The sequence below is a fragment of the Spinacia oleracea genome, chromosome 1 (genome assembly GCF_020520425.1).
Source record: "Spinacia oleracea cultivar Varoflay chromosome 1, BTI_SOV_V1, whole genome shotgun sequence".
Taxonomy (NCBI): domain Eukaryota; kingdom Viridiplantae; phylum Streptophyta; class Magnoliopsida; order Caryophyllales; family Amaranthaceae; genus Spinacia; species Spinacia oleracea.
Window position 1 is genome coordinate 125,268,685 of NC_079487.1, and position 26,435 is coordinate 125,295,119.

General features: G+C 37.2%; 2 protein-coding genes across 2 annotated transcripts; both read left to right on the forward strand.

Moving 5' to 3' along the window:
- The first annotated feature begins 395 nt into the window (after window positions 1–395).
- On the forward strand, window positions 396–4,255 carry LOC110789546 (40S ribosomal protein S13). Its single transcript, XM_056826408.1, has 6 exons — window positions 396–537; window positions 1,778–1,879; window positions 1,956–2,028; window positions 2,224–2,362; window positions 3,656–3,842; window positions 3,986–4,255. Exons 2-6 carry the CDS (start codon window positions 1,857–1,859, stop codon window positions 4,017–4,019), a joined length of 456 nt encoding a protein of 151 aa, XP_056682386.1. The 5' UTR covers window positions 396–537; window positions 1,778–1,856; the 3' UTR covers window positions 4,020–4,255.
- Window positions 404–26,153, forward strand: LOC110789509 (40S ribosomal protein S13-like). Its single transcript, XM_056826415.1, has 4 exons — window positions 404–537; window positions 25,493–25,610; window positions 25,705–25,777; window positions 25,974–26,153. The coding sequence occupies exons 2-4, from the start codon at window positions 25,588–25,590 to the stop codon at window positions 26,136–26,138; spliced, it is 261 nt and encodes an 86-aa protein (XP_056682393.1). The 5' UTR covers window positions 404–537; window positions 25,493–25,587; the 3' UTR covers window positions 26,139–26,153.
- Window positions 26,154–26,435: the final 282 nt, after the last annotated feature.

Below are 26,435 nucleotides of genomic sequence, written 5' to 3' on the forward strand. Positions count from 1 at the left end.
TTAAGTGGGTATGACTATCGAAATAAAGCTAGAGAGGAAGTGAATACATTTATGTTTGACCTGAATTGTGAAAGGGGAAAAACGTAAATTTATCTATGTACTTATTTATTTATTTTGAATTTGTTAAATAAATAAAACACGGAATGAAGGCAGTAACAGATCTATCCATCATTAGTTTAATAAGGAGATTTCCCATAAGCTCCATTTTGATGATAAGTGTCTATAGTTAATTTAGAGATGCAAATTTAATATTCATATCACAATTCGTGCATCGCACGGGTACTATACTAGTTATCCTACCTAAAGTCCTAAACTATTAATGTGGGCCTAAGTCTCAATTTATGCCCAAGTAAAGAAAACAGGACGGGCTAAGCCCAGATAAGAAATCTAATAAATCAGAGCCGTTCATCTCTAGGGTTTATCAATCAATATATGTTAAGCCTACCTTTTCGGTTTCAACCCTTCTCTGTTTTGTCTCAGTTGCTCTCTCTTCCTCGCTAGGGTTTTCCTCGCTCTATCTCCTCTCGTCGATCGGAGGTACGTAATCTCACTTCACCTCTCTCCTTCTTTCGACTGTTTTGTTTCCTTCAATTTTGGTAATGATTTTGGGTTTTATGGTTTAGCTTTTTTGATAACATTTGTGATTGATTGTTTTTTTTTATGTTTCTGAAATCATTTGTTTGTGTATCAATTTTATGCTTGAAGTCTCCTTTGTGTAGAGATCAGGGAATTCAACTTTATACCATATTTATCTGAGCTTGTTAGTTGCAGTCTTGCAGATGAGCTTTAAATTATAACGTATCGTACTCTATTAGAAAATATGAGTTCGGCAAATTGTTGGATGTGGAAAGCCATTGATAACTTGATACACATTGGACTCTTAGAGTACTGTTCTTTGATCCGTGTCTGTAAATTACTGTTGCTGGAGGTATCTAGCGCTTTGAATAGCAATGCCTCAATCCATGATTTGATGTTTTGGGGATTAAGGGGGTAATGGGAACAGTTTCAATTCTAATAAAGCTCGAATAGGTAAAACCTTATTTCAATTCTAATCTATTAGATGAAGATGAACTATACTGGGTACTTTATTTCATACACTGATGTCAATAAGCTACAATCTTTCGAATTTTCGACACTGGAACACGGGACTATATTACTCGGTAGCAAATCGTTATGGTTTAAAACTTTAAATCACATTATTAAAACACTTCCCAGCTTTTACAAGAACAATGCAATTGAATAACACCTAAGAATCTCATCAAAAGCAGAAGAAACAGAAAATGTGAAGGCTTCCTTTGATGCAACAACTACCTTTTCCTTTCTCAGCTTTAAATTGAAAGCTCTTTATTTTCTTATTACTAATATGATATCTACAAGTTGTTGTATGAGTGAACATTATGTGAGCTTTTTCCAGTGAGTTTATGTTTTGAGAAGTTTAAATTGTTGGTTTACACTGCAGTTAAATCCATTTCACTTGCAAGTTTATGTGTTGAGAATATTGCTTGATCAGCTTCCTTTCTGGTAGATGTGAATGTCTCCTGTTGTGCAAAGACCTAGGCCTTTATTAGTTATAAATTGGTAGCTCTGATTTTCTTACTAGTTAATAAAAAAACGCAAGAAAAATAATCATGGGCCTCCCCTCATGGACCAAATCCAACCTTTGAAAGGCAAACCCAAAAACCCACGAAGGCTGGAAATATTTCGTGTATATTAATCCAACTACGTGAATGAACCACTGAAATGCTGGGAAAAATCTAATCTAGGGTTTATTTTTCAGTGTGCGTCGTCAGAGTAAGAAGCCGCCGCCGTAGCGCCACCCAAACTAGGATCGATTACTCCTTACCTACGCCGTCACCATGGGTCGTATGCACAGTCGCGGGTACTTCTTCTTTTACACTCTCTCTCCTCATTCTTCAATGGCGGCGATTCCTTTTCTTATTTTCTGACCTTTACAGTAAGGGAATGTCCGCCTCTTCTATCCCCTACAAGAGGACCCCACCTTCCTGGCTCAAGATCTCCGCTCAAGATGTAAGTTTTTAGATTTTCCTTATTTAAGTAATTGTTCTTGTTGGGTATATTATCCTCTATGATTTGGTTTTGAATTCTGTTTTTTTCTACCTCGATTAACCGTTCAAATTTATTTGATTAGTGTTTTTTTGGGGGGTTTGTTTGGGTATTTTTTATCATATTTTTTGTATTTAAATTTGTGTGTTTCTGTTGAAGGTGGATGAGAACATTTGTAAGTTTGCAAAGAAGGGTTTGACACCTTCCCAGATTGGTGTGATTTTGAGGGATTCTCATGGTATTGCTCAAGTCAAGAGTGTTACTGGTAACAAGATCCTTCGTATCCTCAAAGCTCATGGTAAGTTATTTTCTGATATCTTTTTAAGATTTGATTTGGACTTGCTTTTTTGTAATTGAATGCAGTAATTTGGTATATGTTGAATAGGAAGAATATGTGGTTGTAAACGGGAGTAAATGTTTCAGTGAAAGTGATTGATGAACGCAGTTTTAACAATTTGATTCTATTAGAAGCTTGTATATAAATTGGATACTTTTGAATTTTGATGCTCAAATGTGAATTACCCTTGTTCTATCATAGAGTTTATAGGGATATTGTAAACGATATTGGAACAGATTTAGGTATTTAATTTGTTGGACTAGGCACCTAAGCATAGCTTGTTAGGTTTAACTATGATGTTCTACAGACAATGTATTTATGCTTGTGATCTCGAGAGGGTAGAACCGTAGAACTAAGTGATGAGCAAGAAATTAATGAGATTTGACTTTTGAGACATACAGTCATGTGAGATAATAGGTCAGTATTGGTCTTACCGAATAAGGGTCAAACATATTAATCGTTACTTCATTAGATCGGCCATACAACATAAGGATCAAACATATTCGTCAATATTAGGATTTGTGTCCCTTTTGCTTGAAGGGTTGCTAACTTTTTGATATATTTAGCTGAACATCTGTGGTTTTTGGTACTTTGAATCCTCGGATGAGTTATCACATGAGTATTCGGATGAGTCCTTGGCCTTGTGAGCCCTTCCCCCGCCTGATATTGGGTTGATATGTTTCTCGAGTTCTTTTTTGTGTGTGTATTTTCTGCTTTTCTTAGCTTGTTTGGAGCCAGTGAACTTTACTTTTTCTTTTACAATAAACTCTATGTTCGAAGTATCAGCTTTAGGCTTAGGAAACTTGCAACTTCTTGATTGTGTTTGGATTGGGTTTTATGAATGAAGAACTTCTTGTTTGTTAATAAGCCAGTGAACTTTTCTTTGTCTTTTACAATCAACTCTATGTTTGAAGTATCAGCTTTAGGCTTAGGAAACTTGCAACTTCTTGATTGTGTTTGGATTGGTTTTTATAAACGAAGAAGTTTGGAATGTGCTGCTTTTCTGTGTTCTCATGTATTCAAGTTTGCTTATGCATTCTAAATCCCGATTTCCCTCTCTATACTATTTAGCTTTATTCTTGGGTCTTGCTAATACTCACCCCCTTTGATGAACAAATAACTTGCTCTTGTAAAATGAGAACCTTGTTAACTGTAAGCAAGCATTTCTTGTGAATGCTTCAACACTTGTGTTTTCGCAATCATCAGGTTAGTACTTGTGGAGAAATTTTCCTAATTATTGTTTATGTTGCTTAGGTCTTGCTCCCGAAATCCCAGAGGACCTTTACCATCTAATCAAGAAGGCAGTGGCCATCAGGAAGCATTTGGAGAGGAACAGGAAGGACAAGGATTCCAAATTCAGGTTGATCTTGGTCGAGAGCAGAATCCACAGGCTTGCTCGTTACTACAAGAAGACAAAGAAGCTCCCACCAGTCTGGAAATAGTAAGTTTCCCCTCATTTTTGTTTAAACACCTTCTTTTCCTTTGCAAAAATTTACAAATGGTTTTTTTTTTTTACAAATGGTATTACCTTTTTGTTAGAATGCCCTGAAAATGTATAATTGAATTTTAATGTTGTACCTGCAGCGAGTCTACAACTGCCAGCACTCTGGTTGCATAAGCATCTGGTTTTGTTTCGGATCCATTGAAGTAGAAGAAATGCCAGCTTCAGGCTGAACATGTTGTTTTGCAATTCGCTGTATGGAGTTCTAGAACTAGTATAATATCTCGTCTAAAATTATGGTTTCAAATTTTGTTTTTCTAAGTGCTCTAGGAATCAGAGATTTGCTTGCATGTCTTGGTAATATTTTCACAATGAAGGCATTTAATTTTGAGTGTTGGAATCCTTTAATTCAATTAAGTGTTTTAATTTAGGTTGTCTGAGTAAAATACCCTCAGCAGCCCAGTGTCGCGCAAGTGATTGAATTTCCTGTTTTTTTTGAGAAAATTGTTGGAGCAACATGTACAGGTAGGTGTGTTTTAATTGCAAACTAAAACTTGAACTCTTGCAAAGTTATAGCGGTGCAGTTAGAGTACTTCAAGTTAGCAAATGAACGATGTTTGATGAATGGGATTACTGCAACGTATCAGTGTGCGTGGAATAGCTTTACCGGCTTTTCCAACTGTGCAAGCTGCATCACAAGATGTTTGTAAGAAAGATCGGAAGCATTGTGTAGGCATCGGTATTGTTACATCTTGTAGGCATCGGTATTGTTACATCTTGTAGGCATCGGTATTGTTACATCTTGTAGGCATCGGTATTGTTACATCTTGTAGGCATCGGTATTGTTACATCTTGTAGGCATCAGTATTGATTCATCGTTTAGGCTTTGCTTCTCGGCATCACCAATAGTAAATCAAAATATGTTCGGTATAATCATTTTCTAAAACAGTTAATGGGTACAGTTAGGACTATGCACTGGTCCAGATCCGGTCCGGACCGGAACCAGAATGTCTAAAATCCAGAATCTGAATTTTTCCGTGTCCGGAGACCGGTCCTAAATTATTCTGGACAAGACCGGTCCTATCCTGAAAATTCCGGGCCGGATCTAGACCGATTTGTCCGGTTTTTGTAACTTTTGCAATCTTTTCCATTTATAAAGCAAAATAATAATGAGTAATTGTCAATTAGTCTAAAATACCGTAGCTAAAATAATATTAGTCTATAATGAAACAAACACCTTGTCGTTGTCTCCCAACACAAACCATGAAACCACTCTACATCTTTGATTCCCAGCCTCAATGGCTTAGAAATAATCTAGCCATACAGTGCCTCTCATCTCGGATTTGTTGTACCAAATCTTGATGTATTCTTTTCTACCTTCCCATAAGTTAGATACCCACCTATGCCGAATAGTCGAATACTTGTGTGATATGTTCGTCGTCCGGCCGTTGACGACTCTGATTGTGAAAGTGATAGATGATGGAAGTGTTACCGTTGTGATATCTGGTGGTCGACTGGTGCGACCGTCCGAATGTGAGATCTATAATTGAGGGACGGAGGAGGGTAGAGAATGAGGAGGAGAGAGAATGAGAGGAGGGAGGCTGCATTAACAGCTGCCAAACACAAAAAATGTTCTTTTTTAAAAAAAATTATTGTCCGGTCCTGTCCTAAATCCGGGTTGTCTACATTTTGAGGTCCGGTGTCCGGTCCTGAATCCATCGGTCCGGACAATTCAGGTCCGGTTCCGGATCGGATTCAGGACCCGTTCAAATTTTGCACACCCCTAGGTACCGTAGTTCGCCAAGTGTAATGAATTTCACTCCTTTCTCTCTCCCCTTTCCAGTTAAATTTTGCCATCACATTTGGTTTCTACTTTCTATTTTCAATCTTTTCCTCTTTCTCTCTCCTCCTTTCACCGCGTTTCTGCCCTCTCGCGATTTACCGGAAGAGCTCTGGTGTTGATTAACCTCTCGACATATGTTATGTTAGGTTTTACTCTAATTTGTGGTTCGTTTCCTTTTTTGTATTGAATTTTATTGGTAGCTAAAATAGTGAAATGTTTGATTTATTCTTGAAATTCCGGGTTGCTAATTTATTCTTCTTACTCGCTGGCTTCGAGCTCAGGCTCCACTTTATGCGAATCGATCTTCTGTTGGAGAAGGTAATTTTCTATCAATACAATTATTTCCAAATTTGTTGGGTTTGTTTTTCCCCCAAATTTTGTGTTCTTAGGGTTTGACTTCAGTACATTGTTGATTAATGAAATGATTACATGAATAATAATTCATGCACGATTTTTTGTGTAACTTGGATTCGGAAAAAAACGATGAATTTTGATCTCCTAAATTAAACACGATAAAATTAAGAAATGAAAGATGTATTTTTTTGCTCTGTTTTGTGTTTATCCCAACTCCATTCTATGCACTTATTAAACAAATTTCTTTGATGTCATCTTCAATAATGATGCCAGTCATTCAGGTCTATTACAGGCCAGGTAGGGTCTGATTCAAAAAAAAAAAATCCGAGTTGTTTAAAAGAGATAAAGTCAAATTTTAAGATGACAAAATTAGGTTCATAATTCAATATTTTCAAGTCGGTTTTGAGGCGACAATTTCAATCAATCCCCTTGTCTATAAAGACGGCTGGGTCATGCCTTGTGCTAACCCTTCAGTCTTAGGCCTGGTCCACACCCAACCCACTAGCTAAGTGTCGTGCCTGACAAAAGATCTCAAAACAAAGGCCCAAACAAGATCCAAGACCACGTGCCACTTATCAAACCTTCATATTCATATTACACTTTGCAGACTCATTGGCAGTCATAAGTTTGTGCACAACTCCGTTGTTGCAGAGATGAGTTACACCACTCAATTGAAACATTCTCACCAAACTAATCCTATGTGTAGCAGACTAGCAGCGCGTCTTGGTTAATAAAAAATTTTACTGTTAAAGAATTGAGCATGGAAACATGATTAGATTTTGAATAATAATTTGTTTAAGGAGGTATGGTTATAGAATACCAGGTTTTAGCAACTCCTTGAATTTAGGGCATTGGTACTTCCATTCTATTTTTGTTGCTGCTGATGGAATCCAATGTTTGATTACTTTGATTATAGGTGAAACCATACAAGCTTAGTTTATGTGCTTTTAGACTGTAATGCTGGTTAAATCTGTGTGCCCTCCCTCTTCTCTGTCATTTTCCCAGTCAAGTTCATAAATCATCGCTTTATTTCTGCTTGCATACATTTATGAAGTGGTAATTTTCCATGTAGCAAGTTTTGCTTTATTTCTGTTTGGTATGAATGTTGGAAAGGGAGCGGAATGGAAACAAATAAGAAGGGAAAGGGTAAGGTTAAGTATTACCATTATTGATTGTTTGGTATATCCTAGAAAAGGAATCGCTTATACAAGTTTCCCTTACTTGATGTTTGGTAAGTAACAAGGAAAGTAATAAATTTTGTAGTGTATATTCTACATCATACATGTACAATAGAAAAGATAACAAAGTACTGTTGCTGGTTATAAAAATAATGCTGCTTGGCATAAAAATACTATTGTTGCTGCTGTTATAAAACAAGTTGTATATCCAAGTAATCCTTAAAACAAGCTAAAGTACAGTCCTGTTGGTAACAACTACTCACAAGCTGTATAATCCATATGAACTGTCAACTGTGTTTTTTTTTTTTTGACAAGTGCTAAACAAACATTAAGGAAAGAAAGCAAAAGAAATAGAAGTTGCAGCTGCAGAGGTTGCAATGTCGTGAGCACCTTGAACTTGATCTCGACCTACCTTTTGGATGCTGCACCAGTCGAACATTCTTCCCAGACGCTTAATCTTAGTTATGGTCCAAAGCAGGTTAATGTCAATCGTGCTTTGTTGGAGAAGCATTTCAACCAACATATGAGAATCCGTTAGAACAGTAATATGTCGAACTGTAGCTGTAATGCTCCATCTAAGTGCAAACAAACATGCAAGGACCTCCGCTTGAAGAGCTGACTTTGCTGTCCCTACAGAAGCTCCACCTAAGATCCTATCCGATGTTATCAGAGGATTACTAAGCACCCAACCTATTCCAGCTATCCGAGTATTCTTCTTCCAAGATCCATCAACCTGAATGAAAGACATTATTCCTTGTATCTCTGAGTCAGCAAGTATCACTCTAAAAAAACCCGGCGGATAAAGCGGATCATTTTCCGGAGGATGTAGGAAACGTAATGCAGGAAATGGATGATTGCTAAAGATTTCTTGCTGCTTCAAACCTTCCCTGATAATAATATACACTGCGAGAACCTCACCCCTTTCATTCCTGAATATTCGGTTATTACGTGATAACCAAAGACCCCAAAGTGTTGCAATGAAATAAATAACCCTAACACTATTCTTCCCATCCTGGCATTGAAAAAGCCGGATATAGTAGAGAACCCAGTCAATAAAGGAAAGGTTCTCATTGATTTCTGAATGGATCGCAAGTGATCCATACCTCCAAACGCGTTTCGCACAGTCACAAAACCTGAAAATGTGCTGAATATCCTCGTTATCTTTTGCACAAAAATCACAAGTAAGAGACAATTGAACTCCTTTCTTTCCAACATTCACTTTTGAAGCAATTCCATTGTGAAACAATTTCCACAAAAAAACCTTCCATTTTGGGAGGATCTTAAGAGCCCACAAAATCTTAAAAAAATCCAAACCTGGATGGGCCTGTGCCAACCCATAATCCTCCACTGCTAACATTGCATATGCTTTTTTAACAGTAAACTTACCCGACTTGTGAAAACGCCAGTAAAGAAAATCTTCAACACTAGTAGAAGGCAATTCTGTTGCCACAATTTCCCTGGCGTCGTTAAACTCAAAACAAGAATGAACCCGATTAAGATTCCAACCAGAACCATTAGGAAGAATAAAATGATTAACTTTCCATGTCGCTGCATTGAGTAGTGTGACATTTGATTTAAACTCAGGCACTCTTCCATTGACCCACCTATCCTTACTAGCCCAAACTTTCTTACCATTTCCAATTTTCCAATCACAACCCTTGAACAGAAGATTACTAGCTCGAAAGATACCCCTCATACCCCAAGATAACCTCCGAGAAGAAACATTAGTTATATTACCTGTCTGGAGAGGAAATTGAAAATTCCGCCTACAAATGTCTGATAACACAGAATTTGGATTGCTATGGATACGCCATGCCTGTCTCATTAACAAAGCTTTATTAAGGCAGACCATACTACGTATTCCTAAACCACCCAATCCTTTAGGAAGTTGAATAATCTTCCTCTTAACCCAGTGCATTCCCGAGTTTGCTCGATTTGCCCAGAAGAACCGTGCCAGAATCGAATCAACCTTATAAGAGATTGATAACGGTAATTCCATGCAATTCAGAACATGGGAAGCCATCGAAATAAGCACAGAATTAATGAGAATAAGTTTCTGAGGCTGGGAAAGAGAAACAGAATTCCAGGAGCTAATCTTGTTGACCACCCTATCCACAATAAATTGAAAATTAGTACTCTTCTTCCTCACAAGATCAATAGGAACTCCTAAATGTGTACCCATATTTGAGACCAAATCCATCCTCAAGATTCCTCTGAAATTTTGTTGATCTAACAAAGGAGTATTAGGACTTAGTTTAAAATGAGACTTCTGAAGATTGAGTTGTTGCCCTGAGATTCTACAAAATCTACTTATAGTATTTGAAATTTGTGCACAACTATCATTTTTAGCTTTGAAGAAAAAAAGAGCATCATCAGCAAAGAACAAATGTGAGATTAAAGGACAACCCCTCGTAAGACGAATTCCTTGAAAAAACCCCAGATCCGAGCCAAGTTGTATCATCCTGGATAGCACATCCATACAGAAAAGAAACAGGAAAGGTGATAAAGGATCCCCCTGTCGAATACCACACTTTGGATGGAACTGTTCTGAAGTATTGCCGTTGACAAGAACCTTGTAAGAAACAGTAGAAATGCACTGATGAATTAATTGGATCCACTGATTTGGAAACCCATATGCTTTTAGTATGCGAAGGAGAAAATCCCAATGAACCCGATCATAAGCTTTACTCATATCGATTTTAATCGAAGCCAAGTAATCCTTCCCTTTCTTCTTACTATTGATTTTGTCAAGAAGCTCATGGCTGAGAAGAATATTATCCGTCATAAATCTTCCAGAAATAAAAGCATGTTGAGCTGGAGAGATAATGTCTGGCAAGACAGACTTCATTCGAATCACCAAACATTTTGAGGCACACTTATAAATGGTATTACAAAGACTAATTGGTCTGAGATGCCCTACCTCTTCTGGAATGTCACGTTTTGGAATCATAACTAAAAGAGAATGATTCCATTCCTTCAAAAGGAACCCAGTTGTCAAGAAACTACTCACTGCATCGCAAACACACTGTCCCACCTTGTCCCAATGGATCTTAAAGAATTCAACCGTAAAACCGTCTGGACCCGGAGACTTCAAATTTCCCATAGCAAACATAGCCGTTTTAATGTCAGAATTCGAGAAAGGTCTCTGAAGCATATCAATAGTTTCCTGAGAGATCCTAGGCAAATCTAACTCCCTTAAAACCATGTCAAGCTCATCGTTGATAGGAATGTCTGCCGAGGACTTAAAAACTTGCTTTAAAGAATTGACCACAAGATCTTGCACCTGATGTTGTCCCTCAATCCAATGGCCCGATTGATCTTTCAAGGTCAAAATTTCATTCTTTTTCTGTCTTACCTTCACTCTTGAATAAAAGAGCTTAGTTGGAAAATCTCCTTCCGCAGCCCAACGCTCTTTCATTCTCTGCTTCCAATACTTAATTTTGATAACAGCAGTAGAAAATGCCTCGTCCACTTTGGAGATATAATTCCCTCCATCCACTAAAGTTCGCACTTCCGAGCCTTCAACTACTAGAGTATCATTTAATTCTTTCCAATTCACACCCCATAATTTTTTATTCCTCAAGCACCATCCTCTAATTTTCAAACGAAGGTCGACTAATTTCCTAGATAAACTAAACATTGGAGACCCGTGATGTGGTAATTCCCAAATATTATCAACTAAATCACAAATTTCCTTAAATTGAAGGCACCAATTTTCAATTTGATAAGGCCTATTCCTCATAAAAGATACTCCAATATTATCAAAAATAATTGCAGCATGATCGGAAGCAATAAAAGGTTGATTCAAAATTTTACTTCCCGGAAACGATAAAAACCAATCATTTGTCATATAACCTCTATCTAAACGTTCCAAAATCAAGTGGTGATCTTTACGTTTATTGGTCCAAGTATATTTTGGCCCCGAAAAAGGAACATCCATTGTTTGGCTATTCAGTTTCCATGTTATAAAATCATCCCAACCTTGTATATTAGAGGAACCACCCAATTTATCCGAATGTAGCTCAATTTGGTTAAAGTCCCCTAATAATAAACATTTGGGATAGGAAATTAGAAGCTGCAACATTGTTTCCCAAACTAAAGGGGCACCATAGCAAAACATCACATAGTAAAAAATTAGACTCTTTTAATTAGGTTTGCCCATCTTTTAACCCAAAAAAAAATTAGCTAAAAATATCAACATTTCAAGGTCAAGCAATATTCCCAACAACTAAAAAACCCCAAAATAATCCCAGAAACTAGAAAATCATGAATCTAGGCCAAAAAAATCCCAACAAATAAAAAACCCCAAAATCTTCACTGTATTATTATTTTTTAGCACAACTGAATTCCTAATTTCATTGTAGAATGCTTAACTGTATAATGCTATTGGGCATTCGACTTCTTGTTAATTTTTATCTTCTAGTAATAAGCCTTGTTTATGAAATTCACGACAACAATCCGTAGCAGCCGCAATCACATCACGATGCTACCCCAAATTTGTGCGAAAATACCAATTGAATAACCAAAGTCGAATTAATCGCCAAAATCCAAAAACAAGGTCGATTAATCGCCAAAATCCAAAAACAAGGTCCAATTAATCGCCAAAATCCAAAAATTATGATGAATTTATGAAATCATAGCTAACAAACTTCTCAAAATGCAGAAGTTTTCCAAAAAAATTCCGAAGAACAGACGATAAATCAAAAAATGAAACAATAATCAAAGAAATTGTGAAAATAGTCGATAAATGTTACCGTTGTGAAAGAAATTGCCGAAGAACCCAATGTTGATCGGAAAATCGACGAAGATGAAGCTTGAGATCGGATCGAAATTCAACAAAGAGAGGGGAAGAGGAGAGAGGAGAGGGAGAGAGATGGAGGCGGCAAGAGAACAAAGAGAAATTTGAGGGGAAAGGTAAGGGTTACTGCAGGTTTTAGAGCAGAAATAAAGTAACGGATTTAGTTACCCTTAATAAACGGTAACAGTTACCAAATACGTACACCAAACAACTAGTAACGTAAACGGTTACTTAATTCCGTTTCCAGCTCCAAAATTCTTCATACCAAACATGCCCTAAGAATTCATGTGTAGCCACCTTAGATCCACTTAAATCCACTTCTTATCGATCTGAGGTATTGAGTAGCCACCTTAGATCAACTTTTGAGTAACCTTTGATATGAATAGCCACCTTAGATTCATGATTACACATGGAGCTTTCCGCTTAACCATTACTCCAATACCATACCAGAGGTGTTGTATAGCCATTTTATTCCTTATCATGTAATCAGTTCAATGTTTGTAAGGTTTATAAGGTGAAATATATGGGAGAGGGGTCAGATACATTGCATCATTACCTGTGCATCAAAGAGGTTCTTTTGGCCTTAACCTTACAATTGTAAAGAGATTTTTCCATTACAGACCCTTAAGCAATCAAATGACTTGTTACTTTAAAATAGAAAACATTTAGTGACACATTTGCATTATACCATCGTAATCATTTCCTTTCTTTAAAAAGTCATATGTTATTCTTTATCTACTTGACTTGATCTTGAGATGTTTTCTCGCTTTACACAATTATTAGCAATTTCAACTTCCTGTGCGCCGTGGATTTACTCTCGTTAAAAGCATAGTCTAGCAGTTGTACTTGTCTTCCCGGGTCCTATCAACACATGAATAGTGGTTGTCTAATTATCTTCAAAAGGGTGGCGGATTCTTTAGTTTGGTTTTAGTCAAACACTGCATCCCATCCCCTTTTATGGAGCCCGATTATACTTGATAATGGCCTATCTATGAGTAGGGCGCTACGAGCATTGCATTCCTCCTTTGTTTACATATGCCCTAAACAATTCTGCCTGCATTGAATTTGAACATAACTGTAGTTGACTGCTTTTTAAAAATGTTAATATGTTGCTTTGTTTAATCTTTACATGTTTTTTTTTTGGTGTGAATAAGCCACAAAGGCGGGGATGAGAATCGATCCCAGGATCACCTGGAACCGAGATGGAAGCTCTAACCAACTGAGCTATCCACCACTCTCTCTTTACATGTTAAGTCATCTCCACAAAAATCCCGTGTTACGGTTGATGAGGAAGCGGGTGTTATGGCCCACGAATATCACAACTTAATTAATATCAACTTTGAGTCATTATAATTTTGTGATACAAGATGTATTTTTTTCTTTTTTCTTTTTTCTTTGTTGGTGTAAACTTTTTGTTCGTTTTAAAATTTTCTCTTTGGAATGCAGGAGCAAAATACAGTACCATATTTGAGCAAAGCACTTAGAGATGTTGTGATGGAGAAAGATGCAGCAGCTATTGCATGTGTTTGGACTTGCAGAAGGACATCTTTTGGGAGCCTAGATGAAAAAGACCCATGTGCTCATGCCAAAGAATTCTTCTACTTGGAACTCAATTAGAAAAAGATACGGAGCTCACAACACCAGAAGGGTCAGAACAGCTAAAATTGCAAAACTGGTTGCAGAAGGCACCGCAGCTTAATATATTTAAGGTGATTAACATTATTTTTGTATATACCTCTGCATTACTATTATTTTCCACATGTCAATCTTCATATGAACTGAATTCGTAAGTTTGGCTTCGCATTTCAGGTTCAAATAGAGACCGAAAAATCATTTGAGAATGATCTTGTCCTAGAGTAGTATTGAGAAGTATCTATCAACCCGCTTCTCTGTTGTTAGCTGGTTTTCTTTTTTATTCTTTTATTGCTATTAGACCTCGTGTTACTCATTCACCTACTTCTGATGTGATTGCTTGGGATTTGGGATCCCTCTGCGGTACTACTTTTAGAAGAAAGGCATCACACCTGCAGTGTTATTTGTTCAAGTATCAGTATTGCAAGTAATCATGGTCGCCAACTGTCATTTCCTGCTTGGGAAATTCTTGCTTCGTTTATGTTATATAAAATCCTGTGATGGAAGTATATTGTTTGTTTCAATTGTAGTTGCAAACTTTTACCCGGATACAATTGTACTCCATCCAGTTTTACAGTTATCTGGTGGACAATTTTAAGTATTGTATTGATTAAGGAAATTATATATTCCGTAATTCCGTTGTAGGCATGCTTATGTCGAGTTTCCTAAATTCAGGTGACCATCCTTATGGAGGTGACACTATTAAAGATGCTATTATGTTGCCAAATGTGTCCGGTAGCTTAACCGCAGGCCTACAGCTTCCACGGCTTGCACTTGAGATCACAAAACATGAATATGGTGCTAATTCTTGTCAAAGATAGTATTTCTGTTGTTGTTGCGAAGCTACATTCTGATGAAGTACTTTTTAAGTAGTCTTACTTTGAAGCGCTCATTATCGATGTTGTTGTAGTAGAAAAATCGTCTTCTACCACTGGACTGTTATGTGATGAAATACACATTTTGAACTACAAGAGGGAATTGTTTGAGTGTACACAAGGGGCTCATCACACTGCCAAGTTAAATGCAATTTTTACTAATATGTTAAATTTCAAGCTTTGGGTCGACAAGAAACGGTTTAAGGAGTCAATCATCATGAAAATCATTTTGTTTCTTAAGTATGAGTATTTCTATATGTTTTGGGTATCTCGTAGGAGCGAAGGAATTACCTATATCTCTTTTTCTTCAGGATATAAGTTACCGTTGTTTAGTTTTATATAAAAGCGTTATATACTCTTATGTTTTCATATTCCAATTATTTCTTTGTATGTTTCTTATGCATCATGCTTTTAGCATAGTGCTTGTATATATTTAGAAGTTATTAAAATTAAGGCAACGGAACGATATGACATGGTTTTCTCTTGATTGAGTTTGCTTATTAACCAGTTTTTATATCAATCTCTTTGAAGCTAAAAGATAAATATTCTATGACCTACTACGTATGTAGTATTTTGTTATTGTAAATGCGATTTTATTTAGTTTTTTTAGCACAATTTCAAATGTTCAAAAGATAATATACTCAACTTTTACATAATCGCTGATTAAAATGAAGCCGAGTTTACTCTGTCTATTAGGCATATACATTGTTGACACTTTTTTCATAAACGACATTCATCATTTTCTTTGACCGCGTGCGGTCCGTTCCCTAGTTTGTTAAGCTCGTGCTTCCAAGTTTTAGAATGATATATAGTAGGAGAAAACAAGGCACAATATTAGACACCAGTACTTCATCAATCATACATATGACTCGTTATTAAATTGGCGTGAATGTCTCCTAGAAGTTGTGTATATATATCCTACCTTCATCTATCTCTCTCTCTATATACATATATATATTCTTCTATAAAAAAGCCGAAAGGGTGAAAAGTTTTTGCATAACTTTCTATACCTATTATACCCCTGTATTTGCCTTATTATTACGAGCATGCATGTGTCCTACTACTATATTTTTTGCTTCGTATTTTTATTTTCTATTATTTTCCATGTTGGTTTTGCATGATACTGGCACACACATTGATTCATCCACGTGTACATTTTTAAAAAAAATTCCCCCCTCTTAAAAGGCTCAACAAAAGGTTGATCAAAAGGAGGATAGAGGGAAAATAACACTTTAGTTTATACGGAATATGCCTTCTTCATTACAAGAATTTCCCTTATTCGATTAATGTGTGTAAGTTCTACATTCAACTGACTCATTATATAATATTTAATTTTTCAAAATTATATTAGACAATAGCTTGAGAAAAAACCTGTATATTGGCACGATGGGTAAGTTTTATTTTTTAAAACTTCAACTACGGTGCAACATTACAAATCCTCAAATCTCAAAGTTTAGTTTGAATGGTATTTTGGTGTTATATTATTTTATTTTTTGGCGGTATATTTTAATGTATATTCGTCCCGTTTCTATAAATGGTATACTTTTACAAATATTATATGAAGTATCATTTTTCTCACTTAACAATGGACCCACATGTATTCTTATTTCCTAAAAAAGCATTAAGAAATTCAACCATCTAAAATCCCCACCACTTTATTTGACACATTTCCACTAACTATATTAAAAAAAATACCCCACTATCAAATACCACCTAATATATTAATCGATTTTTTCATGAAATGCCCCCGAGGTTTGCAAAAACGCACCAAATACCCTCGCGTCTTTTGAATCACATAATATACCCCTATTTTTCCGTACTATTCATGAGATGCACCTTCAGTTAACAGACGATAGTCTGCCGTTAGTGACGTTTTACTATTTTGCCCTTAATTCATATTTTGCGACATAAATTCCAAAAAAAAAAAAAAACTCAAATTCTTTCTCTTTCTCTCTCCTCTATGTTCTTCCTCCTGCTCTCTGGTCGTCGGCGGCGTCCAATTTCCGTTCTCTGGTCGTCGGCGGAGGCCGATCTCGGCCCAGGGTTCAACATCCTCGGTTGCACCGTCGATTCAGTGACCCAGTCAACTCTCCATTTCCGGCGACGCTCCTTCCAAACTCTCCAAAGATTGGAAACCAATGTTGCTCAAACCCAACAAGAAATTCGAAAAATCCGGATTAGTTCTTGAATTCTTCGAGAAAAATGGATTCTACTCAAAAACCCAGTTGGAGACTTGGAGGAATTGGTGATACGTGATCCTCGTGTTCTTGCTTCTGATCATAACAGAGGTATTAGGGTAAAATTCGAAGGAATTAAGGATTTAGGTTTCTCAAATGATGAACTGGCCAATCCATTGTGTGCCGCCTCCGGCCATTTTGACCCTACCACGGTCAGATTTCTGCATTGCAAAGTATTTTGGGTTCGAACTCTGATGTTATAAAGTTGTTAAGGACTTGCAATTGGTTTCTTAATGGAGATTTGAATAGTAATTTGTTGCCCAGATAATACTGAATTGATGAGGCAATGTGGGATTAGCCAATTGCAAATTAGGCAAAAATCTTTTTAGTTTCCAAGGTTATTCTTGCGAAAACATCATCTTTGTCCGTGTTTCGTAGGACACCTTAGGTGGTGCAGTATCAGAGAAGCATCAAATACATTCAATTTGGGAATTTAGCTTTGAATTATGCACTTGCTATTCGTCGCTAATGGCCAGGTATAAGCATCAAATACAGTTAGGCATTTAGCTTTGAATTTGGAATTCTTGACAAATTCAGGGGCTGATTGTTAGTTTAGCTTCTTTTTTTTATAGTTAATCTTCTCATTTATTACTTGGGAATGAGATTACAATTGCACTTCCCCTGGCTAAACCAAAACCATTCCAGTTATTGGCACCATAGGAGGTTGAGGATGGGAAATCAATTACAACCAGGCTATAAACTCTGAATTATGATGGATGCCTTGTTTTGCTTAAGAGTCCGCCACTGTATTTGACGATCTTCCTTTGTGTATGATTAATTGTTAGTTTTAGCTTGTTATGCTTAGCGCTAAAATACATTTACTACTAAGATAGTATGAAGCACTTAGTTAAGGAATTCCCTGTAAGTGTTGTTGCAAGTGTTGTTGATCTGAATATCTTTGATAAAGTGGCTCAATTTTTGCAGTCTTTGTGTTTTAAGTAGCTCAATCCCGTGTGTTCTTCTCTGAGTCCGCCCTTCTTGTTTCTCCAATCTTAGTCCAATTTGTGGGTGATTATTGTGAATGGAAGTAATTGATTTTTCGAATTTGATTGTTTGCACCGGAGAAGATGGATCGGGAAAAGAGAAGGAAGGGGTGGAGAGAAAAGAAAAAAAAAAAGGCAGTTTGGATATTGTGCAACTTAGTTTACAAATAGGTGTATATTGTGCAATAAGTTTAAAAATATGGGCATTCTGTGAATTATAAACATGACTTAACGGAGGACTAACGGAAGGTCGGATTAGGGGTATTTGGTGCAAACTTAGGAAAAATAGGGGTATATTATGTGATTCGAAAGACGCGAGGGTATTTGGTGCGTTTTTGCAAACCTCGGGGGCATTTCATGAAAAAATCGTATATTAATAAGTCAATTAAATTGCCTAAACTATGTGCCGATCAAATTAGGACAAATATTAAGGGATGGAAGTGTATTTTTGAGTGATCGATATGCAATAAAGTTGCATGCAACAAATTAAGTTAATTGCAATCTTATCTCTACTATTCTAAAAGTCTGTTATATTCCATTGATTTGGCCATTGTATTCAATTAAACTTCAAATTCTTGAGATTTAAATTCATTATAGATTATGTGGTTTATAATTCTTTAGTTTAAATTGTTGGTTTACACTGCAGTTAAATCCATTTCACTTGCAAGTTTATGTGTTGAGAATATTGCTTGATCAGCTTCCTTTCTAGTGGAAAAGCTAGAGAGAGAAAGTTAGAGAGAGAAAGTTAGAGAAAAAAGAATCAAATTTTGTTTTGAGTTCCTTTTGGTTTCTCAGTTTGAGTTCTTCTTCATCATGGATGGAGAGGATCTAGGTCCAAATAAACCTCCAGATGATTCTCTTATGGGGGAAGTGGGTTTGTCAGAAGGAAGGCTCATTGAAGTTGAGCATCAGGAATCAAAGAAAAAATATCAAACCTTTAGAGAGGCGGTGGCATCGTCTTCTCAATGGTTTGAGGATGCAAGAAAGATAGTCTCTCAATCAAAAATTGGGAGGATGTGGAGGATATTCCACCAGAGGGGGATTTGGTGGTTCAATTCAATAAGGTAACACTGGATAGGTTAAGAGCTCCATGGAAGCTCACTTTAATGGGTAAGTGTATGGGCTTGAGTGTTAAAGCAAATTATATGGAAACAAGGGTGAGAGCAATGTGGCGAACGAAAGGAAATTTAGAGGTTATTGATCTTGGAAAGAATGTTTTCTTTTACAGATTTGCATGCCAGGATGATTATGATAAGGCTCTGTTTGGGGGTCCTTGGTTCATATTGGATCATTATCTAATGATTTCAACTTGGAAACCAAATTTTAGGCCATCGACTAATACGTTTGACCATATGTCAGTTTGGATTAGGTTTTCAGAATTGCCCGTCGAATATTACGATAAGGAGGCTCTGTTTGATATAGCAAGAGTCGCCGGAAAACCAATACGGGTGGATTATGCAACGGATAAGATAACTAGGGCTAGATATGCTAGGGTTTGTATTGAAATAAATTTAAATCAGCCTCTAGTCACTAAGATCTGGGTGGGTGGAGCTTGGCAAGGGATTGTGTATGAAAATATTAGCTTGCTGTGTTTTACATGTGGAAGAATTGGGCATGAGAGGAAAGATTGTGAGGAATTAAGGGTTAATCAGAAAGAGGTGGACCGGGTTCATGAGGATTTTCAAGGGAATCATAAGGTTGGTAGGTTACAAAAAGAAATAGAGAGTGAGGAGGTTAGCCCATTAGTGACGAATGGTAATATGGGTTCAAAGGATAATAAGGGTTTAATTGGGCCAGATGAATATGGCCCATGGACTTTGGTGGTTAATAAAAGGGGAAACAGGGGAGGGCTGAATGGAAACAAATTTCAGAATTTGGGTTATAGGGGTTCTAATTCCAAAATTAATGAATATAGGGCTGGCAACAATTTGGTTAATGCGAATTCAAAGCAACAAACATGGTCCAATTTGAGGAATTCTAAAGGACAATTGGTTGCCCAATGGGGGAAGATTAATTCATCGGCTAATTCAAAGTCACAAGGTAAGATTAATGAAGGAAATATTTTGGCTGGTTCAACAAGTAAAGTTTTAAATGGTGGAAATAGTTTAGAGATCCACGTGTTGAATCCTATTGAGCAAGTGGTAGTTGGGGATGATTCAGCTACTCCCTTTTTACCTTTGAAATTAAATACAGAAGTGGTAACCCAAGTCGCAATCAATCACAATGCATGAATTCAGCTCCAGCGACGATCACGTATCAAAGGAGAGGGCGACAAGATTGGGTGCAAAGGGGGCCGAGAGGCAGCATCAATCACCGGAGGGAGAGGGGGGACAAGCTTCCAGCAGCAACAATCCATGGAATTACTCAACCTCTTCCCAACGTCACCATCGATGAACCTATGTTCGACGGAGAGGGATCGCATGTAGAGCCCAAATCCTGCATGGCAGCCTCTGAACATTCTGGAGTCCTTGCAGAGGAGGGAAATAGCTCAAGTTCGGAGGCCCGTTCCGTTGAGGCCAAGGAGAATGTCGTTTCAACAATATCTAGGTTTCAGAAGTCCGCCGCCACACCCGGTGCATCGAGAAGAGTTTCCGATAACACCCTTGCTGTTCGTCACGGAAGGAGTAGACCTAGCTCGTTCAGATCGCCCTATCGCCATATTTCAGACTCAAGAGGAGGTGGTAGGAGTTCAGATAGAGGCTCTGTTCTATCAACCATTCCAGAATCACAACAGGATTTTCACGTCCATCTCTCCGATAAGAATGGCGGATGTGACTCTGATGGGAATGGCGGAACAATGGAGGGATTGGGAGGAATTTTATCTTCCCCTGGCAAGTGAATTGGGTGCAGTACCGTCAGTTACTTTGCAACGCCCATTACCCAATTTAGGAATGAAGGTTTGCTTATGGAACGTGAGAGGTGCTTCGAGGGATAACTTTATTCCCCATGCTTGGATTATTGTGGAAGCTCAAAGGCCAGCAATTTTTATTTTACTCGAAACAAAAAGTGAGGAGTTTAGGGCTCGTGAGGTCATGAATCGTCTTCGTTTTGATGATTTCCGGGTGATTCCGCCGTCGGGGAAGCGAGGAGGAATATGGCTGTTTTGGAAGAAGGAGGTGGATGTGATTAATTATACTGCTTCAATTAAAAAGTTCCACGTTCTCTTTCACTTTAAGAATGTTGGTAGGGAGGCTCTGGTTACGGGTTTGCATGCTCCAAGTGTGCCCACAAGTAGACATCGTATGTGGCGTGATATGCAGCAGAATCTTCCACCACATATGATGCCTTGGATGATGATGGGGGATCTGAATGAAATTACGAGTCAAGCAGATAAAGATGGTGGCAGACCGTTTAGGTCGTCCCAATGCAGGGATTTGTCAAACTTTGTGGATGCAGCGGGTTTAATTGATCTGGGCTATAATGGTTGTCCATTTACGTGGACAAATGCTAGGGATGGAGCAGCATTGATTAAGGAGCGGTTGGATAGAGCGCTGGTTAATTCTCCATGGTTGCAAGTTTTCCCCCACACTAAGGTACATCATCTTGCTCGTACATATTCTGATCATGCCCCTATTATAGTTTCATTAGATAATCCTAGGGTTTGTGGTCCTTTTCCTTTTCGTTGCAAGGAAGTCTGGTTAGAACATCCTGATTTTTCAGCTTTTTTTGTTAATAATTGGAAATCCCCTAATAATTCGTTTATTCAGGGTAGGGATCGATTTTTAGCTAATATTGGTTCTTGGAATCATAATATTTTTGGAAATCTTTCTCAAGCTAAAAAACGTATTCTAGCTCGTATTAATGGGATTCAAATTGCTTTGGCTAGAAAACAATCTCCTTTTCTGGTTAATTTAGAGAAAGAACTTTTATTCAAATTAAATGATATTCTAAAAAAAGAAAAAATTATTTTGGCTCAAAAGGCGGGTATTAATTGGCGTAAGTTTGGGGATTATAACACGAAATATTTTCATATTTTGGCCAAAATCAGGAAAAGTAAAGGAAATATTTTGACTCTGAAAAATGATAAGGGGGATTGGATTACTAATTCTGATGAGTTGAAAAAATTAGCCACTGATCATTTTAGGAATATTTTTCAAACTACTCATTCCTATAGCTCTAATTTAGTGGCACAGTTGAATAGAATTCATGTTTCAGAGGACGAAAGGAAGTTATTAGTTAAAGAAGTTTCTATGGAGGAGGTTAAGGTAAACTTATTTAACATGGATCCCATTAAGTGTCCGGGCCCGGATGGAATTCAGCCTATCTTTTTCCAAAAACATTGGGGTTCTTTGGGTGGGGTCATTTGGAATTTTTGTAGGGATTGCTTTAATAATAGCAATATTCCTATTGATATAAATAAATCTTATATTTCTCTCATCCCGAAAAAGGATAATCCGTCAACTATTACGGAATTCAGGCCAATCGGATTATGTAATACGATTTATAAGCTGGTAACTAAGATTATTTCTACTAGGCTTAGGAATATTTTAAATAGATTAATTAGTCCCCTGCAATCTAGTTTTATAAAGGGTAGAGGAATAGAGGATAACGTCATCTTGATTAAGGAGGTTGCTCATGTCTTTCATAAATGGAAAAAAGGTAAAAAAGTGTGTGCGTTAAAATTGGATCTTACCAAAGCTTATGATAGCCTAGAATGGAGTTTTATCCATGAAACTTTAATGAGTTTTAATTTCCCTGCTTCTTTGATTAAGTTGATTATGTGTTGCATCTCTACTTCTACTATCTCAGTTTTATGGAATGGTGAAATATCGTCTGAATTTTGTCCCACTAGGGGTATAAGACAGGGGGACCCTCTTTCTTCTTATATATTTGTTTTATGTCTAGATAGGTTGTCTACGTTGATTGAGGAAAAGGTTCGTTCCAATAGTTGGAAACCTTTGAAATTAACGTCTACTATTAGTATTTCTCATGTTTTTTGTGCGGATGACGTATTTTTATTTGGGGATGCCACCATTGATAATTTGGGTGTGATTATGTCAACTTTGGAGGAATTTGGAAATAGGTCAGGTCTTCGTGTTAATATGCAAAAATCTTCCCTAATTTTTCCTACTAAAATGTGCCACTCAATTAGGAGAGAGTTGTCGGCTCCTTATGGATTAGCCTCTGGTTCGTGTTTTGGTAGATATTTGGGTGTAGATATTAGGCCTCATAAGTTAAAGATTTCAAATTTTAGGGGTTTATTGGATAAATCTTTGGAGAGAGTGAAGGGTTGGCAAGATAAGTTGTTGAATATGGCCGGAAGATGTACTTTGGTTAAATCGCTTTTAAATACGTATCATTTATATTCTATGCAGACTTCTCTTTTGCCTAGTAGTGTTCTTTGTACTCTTGAAAAAGGGTGTCGGCGGTTTTTATGGAATAAGGTTGATAGCCCCCACTATATGCCTAGAACAAGTTGGCATAATGTTACTAAGCCTATGAATATGGGGGGGTTGGGAATTCGTAAATTAAAAGAATGGAATTTGGCGTTTATGGCAAAGCTAGGTTGGACCTTATTAAATAATTCAGAAAAATTGTGGGTTCGGGTTTTTAAGGAAAAATATCTTCGTAAAACGGCTTTTTTGGATTGCTTTCCGAGTTCTAATCATTCCCCGATTTGGAGAGATATCCTTAAGGGACGTGATGTTTTGAAAAAAGGTCTTATAGTGGGAATAGGAAATGGTAGGACAGTTTCTTTGTGGTATCATCACTGGGTAATGGATAGGCCGTTGTATCTTTTAATGGATAGGGAGATTCCGGATTCGAAAGCCCATTGGTTTGTTAGTCATATTATTAGGGATGGGTCTTGGTATCTGAATGATATTGATCATTTAATTTCGAAGGATATTCAAAATGCGATTTTAGCAGTTCCTCTGGCTAGAAATCAGAATCAAGAAGACTTTTTAAGATGGCGATTTTCAACTAATGGGTTATTTAATATTAAATCTGCTTATTTCTCTCAATGTGCTCCTTTCTGGAACAGTAATGTCTCTAATTTCACTGGCTGGAAACAGTTATGGAAGCTAAAGTGTCCTTTTAAATATAAGATGTTATTGTGGAATTGTGTCCATGAAATTCTTCCTGTAGCTGAAAAAATTTCTGCCTTTATTCCAAATTTGTCTTCAGTTTGTGTCAGATGTGGTTTGCAATGTGAAAGTCATTTACATTTATTTAGGGATTGTTGTGAATCAGGAATTGTTTGGAATTTTATATTCCAAAGAGTAAAATGCTCAAAGAACATTAACTTGCACAGCTTCTTTAATCTTACCTGGCATGATTGGATTGTGTTTAATCTGTCACAATCTTAGGAGTGGAAAGTCTTATTCTGTGTTACTATTTGGCATGTGTGGAGATCTAGGAATCAGGCTGCCTTTGATTTAAAGATGAAAAATGTTTTCTCAATTTACAACTCTTTATTTGCGGATTATGCTGCCACTAATCATATCTTGCAGGGTAAAGGAAAGGGTAAATTGCCAAGGGCTGAGAAACTGATGAGGGCTTGGAAAGCACCATCTGATGATTTCATGAAACTCAATACTGATGGGGCTTGGAAGGCTATTAACTCAGCTGCAGGGGGTGGTATTTTTAGAAGATCAAGTGGCACATGGTCTCTGGGTTACTCAGGAAAATATCATGCAATAACTCCTTTAGCTGCTTAGCTTTTGGCACTTAGAGATGGGTTAATTCTTGCAGAAGAGTATGGCATCAGCAAGCTAGAAGTGGAAATTGATGCTCTTTCTTTGAAAGTGATGCTAGACTCAATGGATCAAACCTATCATCATGAATTGTCTCCATTGTTGAATGATGTGGTTAGTTTGATGACTAAGTTTGAGTCCATTAATCTAATGCATATCCCCAGAACTTATAACACAGTGGCACACAAGTTGACAGCTTTTGGGTTAGCTATGGATGAGAGGCAGAAGATCCATTTGGTGGTTCCAGATTGGGCTCAAGAGGCATATGAAGCGGATTTGAGAATTTTCTCTCCTGTGGTGGGTGTTGAGGATCCTTTTCCTCCTTTGGCACAGTCAAGTGGTGATATTCATAATCAGATTCCAGAAGAGATGGATACCAGTGAGGATGTTATAATGTTTGGTACAATCGCTGCTCCTATGAGGAGGGCAGATGATGCAGCATTAGCAGCAATTGGAAAGGGTAAAGCAAATTTGGGACATGAAGGAAATAACAGCAAGAGCAACGTTCAGAAGGTTGGTGGCATCAACATTGTAAATGTTAGAGAGTAGTTGGCTCAGGAATTCTCTTCACCTAGTCAGTTGGATTACAAATTCTTATAGTTCTATCTTATTTCTGGGTGAAGTTTTTGTAAATCTTTTGGATAAGTATTGGTGGTGTGTTGGTCTAATTAGCTTTCTTTGCTGGGCTTTCAGCTTTTGTAGGATGGGTTGTTGTACAAAACAGTTTATGAAGCCCATGGGCTAATTTAATATATATCTCCTCTTTTAAGTTAAAAAAAAAAAAGCTTCCTTTCTAGTAGATGTGAATGTCTCCTGTTGTGCAAAGACCTAGGCCTTTATTAGTTATTAATTGGTAGCTCTAATTTTCTTACTAGTTAATCAAAAAACGAAAAAAAAAAAAAAACCATGGGCCTCCCCTCATGGACCAAATCCAACCTTTGAAAGGCAAACCCAAAAACCCACGAAGGCTGGAAATATTTCGGGTATATTAATCCAACTACGTGAATGAACCACTGAAATGCTGGGAAAAATCTAGTCTAGGGTTTATTTTTCAGTGTGCGTCGTCAGCAGCAGCAGCAAGGAGAGTAAGAAGCCGCCGCCGTAGCGCCACCCAAACTAGGATCGATTACTCCTTACCTACGCCGGCACCATGGGTCGTATGCACAGTCGCGGGTACTTCTTCTTTTACACTCTCTTTTTCTGACATTTCATCTCTTCTCATTCTTCAATGGCGGCGATTCCTTTTCTTATTTTCTGACCTTTACAGTAAGGGAATGTCCGCCTCTTCTATCCCCTACAAGAGGACCCCACCTTCCTGGCTCAAGATCTCCGCTCAAGATGTAAGTTTTTAGATTTACCTTATTTAGGTAATTATTCTTGTTGGGTATATTATCCTCTATGATTTGGTTTTGAATTCTATTTTTTTCTACCTCGATTAATCGTTCAAATTTATTTGATTAGTCTTTTTTTGGGGGGGTTTGTTTGGGTATTTTTTATCATATTTTTTGTATTTAAATTTGTGTGTTTCTGTTGAAGGTGGATGAGAACATTTGTAAGTTTGCAAAGAAGGGTTTGACACCTTCTCAGTTTGGTGTGATTTTGAGGGATTCTCATGGTATTGCTCAAGTCAAGAGTGTTACTGGTAACAAGATCCTTCGTATCCTCAAAGCTCATGGTAAGTTATTTTCTGATATCTTTTGAAGATTTGATTGGGACTTGCTTTTTTGTAATTGAATGCAGTAATTGTGGTATATGTTGAATAGGAAGAATATGTGGTTGTAAACGGGAGTAAATGTTTCAGTGAAAGTGATTATTTTTTTTATTTTTTTTGGCAGCTCATAATAAAGAAGGAGGGAATTAGGCCTGCTTTCTAGCATGGGTAGCTAGAACGTGGGCTCTCATAACAAGTGCCCTGCAGACCTTAGTTACAGAAACAAAATGAAAAGAAGCAGCTATACTACGGATATCATCTAACAATAGTACAATCTCTCTAGGGGC